This window comes from Aotus nancymaae, unplaced genomic scaffold, assembly GCF_030222135.1.
Source record: "Aotus nancymaae isolate 86718 unplaced genomic scaffold, 86718_ANA_hifiasm-v0.15.2.pri h1tg000003l, whole genome shotgun sequence".
Taxonomy (NCBI): Eukaryota; Metazoa; Chordata; class Mammalia; order Primates; family Aotidae; genus Aotus; species Aotus nancymaae.
This window is the reverse complement of record NW_026988414.1, coordinates 39,142,318-39,152,650: the sequence shown is the minus strand read 5'-3', so window position 1 is coordinate 39,152,650 and position 10,333 is coordinate 39,142,318. Positions and strand designations below refer to the sequence as shown.

Here is a 10,333-nt window from a genome sequence, read left to right as displayed (position 1 = left end):
TCAATGCGCCAGGGGGTTCCTGCCCGGTCTGCTCCCTTTGAGCCCCTCTTCCTCCTCCCAGCACCTCCCCACGTTACTGCCCCCATCCTCTGGCCTCCCACAGCATGGCTGGCCCTGCCGACACCTGGCCTCTGTTTCCCACTGGTTTACTCACTCTCCGCCTTCAAGTTGCAAAAGCCTCCCAAGTGGTTACGCTCTCCCCTCACCCTCTCCACTCCAGTCTCCACCTCCACCCGGAGGGCTTAAAAAGAAAACATTTTATTGGGGGTATTTCTTAGTATAAAGTGCTTACATTCAAAGTGTGTATATACACTTGATGGATTCTCACATGTGTATACACCCATGTAAAAGCCTCATAGATCAAGGCGTAGAACAATTGCAACAGCCCAGGAAGTTCCGTTGCGCCTTTTCCAGTCAGGAACCTGCCCGGAGGTAACCTCTATTCAGGCTTGGATGCCCAGGGTTAGTTTCATCTAACCTTGAGCTTCATATGCGTGGGGCCATTCAGCACACACTCACGTCTGTCTGTCTGCTTTCCTTCTGCATTTCCACCGTGAGGTCCATCCATAGGGTTGCGTGTATCTGTAATTTCTTCTTTTTTATTGCTGCATAGTATTTCGTTGAATGAATGTACCATTATTTGTTTATTTATTCTAGAATAGATGGACATTAGAGTTGTTTTCAGTTTTGGGTTCTTACAAATAAAGCTTTGAGGATGATTTTAAACATGTCATTTGGTAGTCACTTGCTTTCATTTCTCTCGGGCAAATACCATAGGAATTTCTGGATCATATGCAGGCATATGCTTAGCTTCAGTAAACATTGCCAAATCATTTCCCAAGTGGTTGAAGCAATTAACACTCCCACCAGCAACATAAGAGTTCTGGTAGCTCCCAGCTCTTGCCAAAATTCAGAATTATCATTTATTTTTAATTTTAGCTTTTTTGGTGGGAGTATAATGGTATTTCATTGTAGTTTTAATTTGCATTTCCCTAATGATTGATAATGTTGACAGCTTTTCACATATTAAGTGGATTGTCTATTTCACATATTAAGTGGTATTCTCTTTTGTAAATGGTCTATTCAAGTCTTTTGCCAAAATTAAAAATTGGATTGTCTGTTTTGTTCTTGATTTGAGTTTTTTCTCTCATTCTTCTTTTTACATATTCTGGATTTGAGTCATTTTGAGATATATGCATTGTGATGTGCTTTTCTATGTTTTTTTTTTTTTAACTATTAAAAGAAGTGTTGATTGGGCTCTTCCAATGCTCTTGGTTGCTGTGAGGAGCAGCCTGCGATGTCATTCAGGAAGAGTGTGTTGCTGGAGTCCGCTCTAAGGGGGACTGACTGAGGAGCCAGCCCTCTTGGGGATTAAGAATTGGGGATGTCGCTGGCCCCATTGCTCATTGTTGCACCAGACACATTTCAAGGGCTTTTGATCTCTGATACTCTCTCTGTTGGGGTAACTCTGGCTCTTGAGAGTGGCTTGTTGACTGCTGGCTACATAGCCCAGCATTCTGCTGTGTTCCAGGTGGAAGAGGAGGTGCCTGTGGTTGCAGAGCAACCCACCGACTGCGGCTTGGAACTTCTGTTGGTGCTGATTTACCTTTGAGGCACGATGTTCACGGCAAAGTGTCATTTTTTCCTCCAGCATCTGTCCAACTGCTGTCATGCGCCCCTCAGCTTCGGCACAGCTGCTGTACGCATGTGATGTGTTTTTTACGATTTTCTTGGTCTTGGCAGTGACTGGTGCTGGCTTGTTTTTTTTAATCGAAAAGATCGACTTAAAAAATTGTTGTATTTTTTCTCTCCAGTTGGTTATTGAAGGAGGCTGTTTCTTTGGTGGCAACAGCTGGAGGGGCTTTAAGTTGGGCTTCGTTGGGTTCTTTAAGTTGGGCTTCGTTGGGTTCTCACTCTTGTGAGTAGGGGTTAACATCCGGCTCTGGTTCTTGCATGAGCCTTGACGTTTCGGGTTCTTGGGCTCCTTGCACCCCAGGTTCCTCCTCCTGGCTACCATAAGGTCACGTAGCTCCTGGGGAGCCTGCATGTTCACAGCAGTCATGCTCTGGAGACGGACCTGTAAACCTACTGGTGGCTTAGATTCATAGGTGGATGAGGAGGGACGAGCAAGCTGTGTGTGGGATAAGGATGATCCTTTATCCTGGGACATGTGATGTCCCAGCACCTGTTGAATGCACGGATCGAGGAAGGAAAGCTCCTGGGATGTGTTCACACTGGCTCTCTCACTTTTCAGGGGTGCTAGATTGTTGGTCTTCGTGTGGGTGTTGGACACGGGAAAAACCCAGTTGACAGCAAGCCAGGATCGACGCACACAAATGGGGATCAAGCCCTCCTTGATCTGGCCCAACTTCATGGCCACGTGGGATTTCAGAGACTCTTGGGTCATTCCCAGGTTGCTCTGGTGTTGCTTCCGGAATTCAGGACTGACTGGAAAGTTCTCAGGAACGATTTCTGTCAAACTGTCCTGGGGAAGGTTAGGAGTGGAGGCACTAAAGACGTCCTGAGCAGGTTTTTGGGCTCTAGAGGGTAAAGCCCTCTGCGACGTAGGGCAAGCTACTCCAGAGGACGAGGTTTCTGGTGGGTGACAGGAAAGATGATCTTGCTGGACTTTTGAGTTGGAGACGCACGAGGATGCAGACACAGAGACGTGACTGCTTGAGCTGCCAAGGTCTGAGCTGGCTGGGCCAGAAGTCGCCAAACCACAGTTAGGTGGAGGAGTCAGAGTGCAGTCCCACAGGGGAGGAGCAATGAAACCTTTCGGAGGAGGCGGCGAGCAGGCCAGAGGATCAGGGGTGTGTGGTGGGTTAGGGAAAAGTGCAATTGGCTCGGGTGAGGGGTGTTCCAGGGGAAGGGAAGGTTCTGGTGGTTGGGAGGCACTCAGAGGAGAGACTGAGGTGGCCATTGGGCCTGGTGATGGGGTGGAGACCGGAGGCCAAGGGTGCTGGGTTTGAGGATCCGGGGAAGCTAATGGGGAAAGCACGGGAGCGGTATCTTCCATCGGCTCCTGAGGGGACTGGGAGGCTCCAGCAGGTGCTCTTTTGCACTCCTCACCAGGGGGTTCTGGGCGAGAGAGATGTGGCCCATGTGGCCCCAGGATGCTGCAGGAGACAGGAGGTACAAGCTGCAGCCAGGAGCAGGTAGGGCCATAGGACAGAGTGGGCACGTGGGCCCCGGCCCCTCCACCGCCCCACACCCAGACCCACCCAATTCTCCTCCTGTGCCCCTCCACCGCCCCACACCGTGACTGCCCAATTCTCCTCCTATGCCCCTCCACCGCCCCACACTCGGACTGCCCAATTCTCCTATGCCCCTCCACCGCCCCACACCCTGACTGCCCAATTCTCATCCTATGCCCCTCTACCGCCCCACACCCAGATTCCCCAATTCTCCTATGCCCCTCCACTGTGCTGCACCCAGACTCCCCAATTCTCCTCCTATGCCCCTCCACCGCCCCATACCCTGACTCCCCAATTCTCCTCCTATGCCCCGCCACTGCGCTGCACCCAGACTCCCCAATTCTTCTCCTACCCCTTGCTCCAGGATTTTACTCCCATCCTCTGTCCCCCTGGTCTCCCCATCCCAGGTCAGCTCCAGGCTGCCGTGAGGCCCTGGGGTTGAATCCTAGCCCCGGTAGGAAGGATGCAGGGAAGGGGAAGTGCCTCACCACTGCACTTGTGAATACAAGTCCCGAGTCCTCTTCAGGCTTGTCAGGCGGTCTCTAGAAGCTGGAAATCAGGAGACCCAGTTAGGGCAGTGAGGTAGGGGCCTGGGATCTCCACAGGAGGCTGAGTGGATGTTTCTTTAGGGAAGACCATGGGGAGTCAGACCCTGGAAACCACATGTCTGTGTCCAAGGCCACATGGCCTGGACAGTGATAGCGAGGCACGGAGGGCAAGGCTTTGTTGTCCACAAAGGGCTTCCACACACAGACCCCCCCACCCCCATAGTCCTCATAGCTGCCCTGTGGGGAAAAAGGACTGGGGTGGTCTCAAAGAGGAATCAGCCTTAGCAGAGTTGAACAGCTGTCCATAGCCCCCTCACCCCCCTCCTGATTCAGACAGGCATGGGCCTCCTCCCCCTACACTGTGCCCTGCTGGGGAACACCCAGTCCTTGGCCCACCATGGTTTCATGCCACCACGAAATCTGAGAGGGATCCGGGGTTCTGATTTCCTTCCTAGGAGCCCCCAGCTCAGGCTTCTTCAATTGACTTCCTCAGACAGAGTCGCTTCTCTCCGGGGACAGACGAGATCAAATGAACTCTAGTGTGCCCGGCAGAGCCTTACCTTTCAAACTGCTGTTTTTCTTCCTGCCTTTGGGCCGCCCCCTCCGCTGACCTTCACACTGGGACAGAAGTCGATCCAGGCAGAGAAGAAGATCCTGGGAGACAAGAAAGGGTGAGGGGCTGAGACTGGCTCTCGCTCTCTGCCCCCAGCCCAGCCACAGCGCAAAGCACTCACGAACCGCACAGCTCTCTTGTCTTGCTCAGGGAGTGGTGTGCTTCCTCCCACTCATGTTTAAGTGGATGACAAACTGCTTTTCTTCTTAGAAAAACACAGAGCGGGGGCCAGGTGCGGTGGCTCACGCCTGTAATCCGAGCGTTTGGGGAAGCCAAGAAGGGTGGATCATCTGAGACCAGAAGTTTGAGACCAGCCTCGTCAGCATAGTGAAACCCCGTCTCTACTAAAAATAACAAAAATTGGGCCGGGCGCGGTGGCTCACGCCTGTAATCCCAGCACTTTGGGAGGCCGAGGCGGGTGGATCACGAGGTCAAGAGATTGAGACCATCCTGGTCAACATGGTGAAACCCCGCCTCTACTAAAAATACAAAAAATTAGCTGGGCATGGTGGCGCATGCCTGTAATCCCAGCTACTCAGGAGGCTGAGGCAGGAGAATTGCTTGAACCCAGGAGGCGGAGGTTGCGGTGAGCCGAGATCGCGCCATTGCACTCCAGACTGGGTAACAAGAGCAAGACTCCGCCTCAAAAAAAAAAAAACAAACAAAAAAATAACAAAAATTAGACTGGCGTGGTGGCGCGCGCCTGTAATCTCAGCTACTCCGGAGGCTGAGGCAGGAGAATTGCTTAAACCTGGGAGGCAGAGGCTGCAGTGAGCCCAAATCGCCATTGCACTCCAGCCAGGGCGACGAGTGAGATTCCGTCTCAAAAAACAAACAAACAGTAAAACCCACTACAGAGAGGGATTTACTATATGAGGAAATATATATATATTATATATGTTTCATATATAAACTATAATATAATGTATAATATATAATATAATATAAGTAACGGTAGAGGTGCTCCTCTACTCGACGAACACCCAGGCTCAGGCCCGCGGGCACACCTGAGCTGTCAGGTAGGATTCTGCTTCCCAGGAGATCAGAGGAGACTCCAGGCCCAGGTGGGAGGCCCTCGGAGGCTCAGCACAACCCCCAGATCACCCCACACAGACTAGGCTGGGCCCCCAGCCACCTGCCCCAGGAAGGGGCTTATGAGCGCCCTCCCACAAAGACCTCCCCCATCTCCTGACTGGTCCTTGCCACTGAGTCCAGGGGTTTGGTTTTGCCCTGATGCTTCTTGTGCTCCCCCACAGATGGACCGAGAGCTTGGGAGGGAAATCCCAGTCCCTACCAACCCCTGGCTGCTCTGCCTCCCCCTGGAAGGACCATGTTCTGGTCTCTCCTGACACTTCCCATTGCGGAAGTCTCTCCACTGGATTTGGAAAAGCAGAGCTAATAATAGAAAGAAAGGAGAGAATTGTGCTGTGTGGGTCCGGCCCGAGGGCTCCTTACCATTTTCTTCTTCCCAGGAGATGGTGAGGGTGGGTCATAAAGGAAGTAAGAGCGGTAGGGGCGTAGTAATAGGAAAAAGAACACCACGCCGAATACCAGGGTGAGGAAGATATCCAACTCCCATGATGTGGAGCTGGGGGTGTTTCTCCACGATTCACGAAGAAGTTTTAGAGGGTACGGAATAGTCGCCATTTGAATAGGTATGCTGCCTTCAAGCAACTGAGCTCTGGGCATGCCCTTGGAGACTAGGGACTGGGGCCCAGGCCCGTGTCACAGAGCTGGGGCCTTCACCTCACAAAGGGCCCCTGACTGGGGAGGGGCAGTGAGAGGGGGAGGCTGAAGCACAGCCCCTCCCCACCCCGCAAGCCCGGGATCCCTCCACCCTCCCACCTTCCAGATTCCTCCTTCCCACTAAGTTTTGTCAGTGACAGAACTCAGCCAATTTTCTGTTCTTTCTCCGTGGAACACAGATATTATCTGGTTCCTTTTATCTGTTGGAGATGGTGGTATGAGGTTATCTATTTTATAATCCTTGAAAATCTGAAGTTGACTCTGAAACTTTGACTATGTACCAGGGATTTTTATTCTCAGAATCTCATTCGTCCTCAACTCCAGCTTTCCCACACAATGTTTTTGTCTTATATCGATCCAGGGACAAAATGTATATTTGTTTTATATAGTTTTGTAAATTTTGAATAGTAAGGTTTTTTTAAAAAATTATTTCCATTTCACTTTCAATCAAAGGGACCAACCCACATACAATTAAGATAATTTTTAAAATTTTTCAAAATTTTCCCAGCACTTTGGGAGGCTGAGGCGGGTGGATCACGAGGTCAAGAGATCGAGACCATCCTGGTCAACGTGGTGAAAACCCGTCTCTACTAATACAAAAAATTAGCTGGGCATGGTGGCGCGTGCCTGTAATCCCAGCTACTCAGGAGGCTGAGGCAGGAGAATTGCCTGAACCCAGGAGGCGGAGGTTGCGGTGAGCCGAGATCGCGCCATTGCACTCCATCCTGGGTAATGAGCGAAACTCCGTTTCAAAAAAAAAAAAAAAAAATTTTTTTTAAATTTTATTTATGTATTTATTTTCTTTATAGTTCTGGGGTACATGTGCAGGACAGGCAGTTTTCTTACACAGGTAAATGTGTACCACGGTAGTTTGCTGCATCTATCATCCCATCACCTAGGTATTAAACTCAGCATGCATTAGCCGTTTTTCCTGATGCTCTCCCTACCACCGGCCCTCCCCCAACAGGTGCCAGGGTGTGTTGTTCTCCTCCCTGTGTCCACACGGTCTCGTTGTTCAGCTCCCACTTATAAGTGAAAACATGTAGTATTTGCTTTTCTGTCCCTGTGTTAGTTTGCTGAGGATAGTGGCTTCCAGCTTCATCTACGTGTCTGAAAAAGACATGATCTGATTCATTTTCATGCTGCATGGTATTCCATGGTGTATATATACCACATTTTCTTTATCCAGTCTACCATTGATGAGCATTTGGGTTGATTCCATGTCCTTGCTGTTGTGAACAACGCTGCAATGAACATACACGTGCATGCATTTTTGTAACAGAATGATTTATATTCCTTTGGATATATAATAATGATATAAATACCATGATATATAACATACTAATATATAATATATAATGTAATATATAATATATATTGCAGCTGATTAATATATTCTAGCTAATGCATGAATATATAATATACTTACTATATATTCATTTGTTAGAATATATTAATCAGCTATAATATATATAATATATATAATATATATGTAATATATAATATGTAATTATATATTTTATATATAACACAATTACATATATAATTATATATATGTATAATATAATGGTATAAATACCATTATACACAGTAATGGGATTGCTGGGTCAAATGGTATTTCTGGTTCTAAATCTTTGAGGAATTGCCACACTGTCTTTCACAGTGCTGAAATAATTTACATTCCCACCAATGGTGTAAAAGCATTCCTGTTTCTCCAGAACCTTACCAGTATCCATTGTTTCTTGACTTTTTACTAACTGCCATTCTGGCTGGTGTGAAATGGTATCTCGTGGTTTGGATTTGCATTTCTCTTATCATCAGTGATGTTGAGGTTTTTAAAGCATATTTGTTAGCTGCATGTATGTCTTTGTGTGTGTGTGTGTGTGTGTGTGTGTGTGTGTGTGTGTGTGTGTGTGAGTGAGATGGGAGTCTTGCTCTGTTGCGCAGGCCGAAGTGCAGTGGTGAGATCTCGGCTCACTGCAACTCTGTCTCCTGGGTTCAAGCAATTCTTCTGCCTCAGCCTCCTGAGTAGCTAGGATTACAGGTATCTGCCACCATGCCTAGCTAATTTTTGTTTTTTTTGAGACTGAATCTTGCTCTGTCACCAAGCTGGAGTGCAGTGGCACAGTCTTGGCTCACTGCACCCTCGGCCACCCAGGTTCAAGTGATTAATCTGCCTCAGCTTCCTGAGTAGCTGAGACTACAGGTGTGGGCCACCATGCCCAGCTAATTTTTTGTATTTTAGTAAAGACAAGGTTTCACTATGTTGACCAGGATGGTCTCGATCTGACCTCGTGACCTGCTCGCCGTGGCCTCCCAAAGTGCTGGAATTACAGGCATAAGCCACCATGCTCAGCTTAATTTTTGTACTTTCAGTAGAGATGGGGTTTCACCATGTTGGCAAGGCTGGTCTTAAACTCCTGACCTTAAGTGATCCATCTACCTTGGCCTCCCAAAGTGCTGGAACTACAGGCATGAACCACTGCACCTGGCCTCTCTTTTGAGAAGTGTCTGTTGGATTTTAGACCTTTGTCTGATAGATAGATTGCAAAATTTTTCTCCCATTCTGTAGGTTGTTTGTTTGCTCTGATGATAGCTTCTTTTGCTGTGCAGAAGCTCCTTAGTTTAATTTGATCCCATTTGTCAATTTTTGCTTTTGTTGCAATTGCTTTTGGTACTTTCATCATAAAATCTTTGCCCATGTCGCTGGCGCAGCAGCGACCCCACCGAGCACGAAGAGGCGGAGCACTGGACGGCGGCAGGAGAAGAACGCACGGAAGGGCTCCTGCCACTGCGCCACCTCTCCTGGCTCCGTCCCACCACCAGCTGCGCCACTTCTGCCTCCGTCCCGCCGCCTGCAGCGCCATGCCCATCGCCGGCTCCAAGCTGCCATGCCAGCCCTCGCAGCCCGCCGCCCAGGAGCTGGACGCCCAGCCGCGGTCGCCTCACGGGGAGCTGCAGTACCTGGGGCAGATCGAGCACATCCTTCGCTGCGGCGTCACGACCGCACTGGCACTGGGACCCTGTCAGTGTTCGGCATGCAGGCGCGCTACAGCCTGAGAGATGAATTTCCTCTGCTGACAACCTAACGTCTGTTCTGGAAGGGTGTTTTGGAGGAGTTGCTGTGGTTTATCAAGGGATCCACAAATGCTGAAGAGCTGTCTTCCAAGGGAGTGAAAATCTGGGATGCCAATGGATCCCGAGACTTTCTGGATAGCTTGGGATTCTCCGCCAGAGAAGAAGGGGACTTGGGCCCAGTTTATGGCTTCCAGTGGAGGCATTTTGGGGCAGAATACAGAGATATGGATTCAGATTATTCAGGACAAGGAGTTGACCAACTGCAAAGAGTGATTGACACCATCAAAACCAACCCTGATGACAGAAGAATCATCATGTGTGCTTGGAATCCAAGAGATCTTCCTCTGATGGCGCTGCCTCCACGCCATGCCCTCTACCAGTTCTGTGTGGTGAATGGTGAGCTGTCCTGCCAGCTGTACCAGCGATCGGGAGACTTCGGCGTAGGTGTGCCTTTCAACATCGCCAGGTACGCCCTGCTCACATACCAGTGGTGTTTCCTTCTTAAGAGGGCTGCTCGCTGCCGTCGGTGGCACTTTCCTCTGTGCCAGGCTCCAGGCTCAGCACCAGTTTACCTGCTTTAGCCCTCCCAGGAGCCCCATGGGGCTGGACCCCTCAGCATCCCAATGACCAAGTTAGGGGCACAGTCTCCAGTAGTTCTTCCATCTGGAAATGGAAGCAGAACAGATTTCCTGTTTTAAATTGAATTATAGCAGGTAGGGAAATTCACAGATACAGAAGCAGTAAATAATGAGGATGGACTGAACCAATGTAGACAGTTGAGGACACCCGGTGTCACATGCCAGACATTGTCCATGTATGGTGGCTTACCTCTTTGTAGCCAGTAGTGTTGAGTCCACAAACCCAGGGTGCAAACTAAGGCACAGTTCTTTACCTTAAAGCTGTTGCTCAGGGACACACCCTCCTTATAAGCTAGGGGTCTGTTACCTCCCTCTAGAGGCTTCTTCTTAGCACCCTGGAAGCTTACTTTTTTAAAACAGGGAATCTGTTCTGCTTCCATTTCCAGATGGAAGGACTACTGGAGAGTGGCCCAGGCCCCCGCTGCTACTCTTTCTCACCATATGTCATGACCATGGAAACCTCCCACCGCCAGCCTAACAGATGCCTTTCTTCCTCCCCTCTCAGAGGCCTTG

The 10,333-nt window shown here is 49.5% G+C and overlaps 1 protein-coding gene and 1 pseudogene across 1 annotated transcript; one reads left to right on the top strand and one right to left on the bottom strand.

Annotated features, from left to right (window-relative positions):
- Nucleotides 1-242: 242 nt before the first annotated feature.
- On the bottom strand, nt 243-7,840 carry LOC135275267 (spermatogenesis-associated protein 31A5-like). The gene is made up of 4 exons (XM_064376724.1): nt 7,831-7,840; nt 4,306-4,503; nt 3,686-3,746; nt 243-3,119 (listed from the first exon to the last, which is right to left on the bottom strand). Exons 1-4 carry the CDS (start codon nt 7,838-7,840, stop codon nt 1,334-1,336), a joined length of 2,055 nt encoding a protein of 684 aa, XP_064232794.1. The 3' UTR covers nt 243-1,333.
- Nucleotides 4,860-10,333, top strand: part of LOC135276622 (thymidylate synthase-like) — a 14,676-nt pseudogene continuing 9,202 nt past the window's right edge.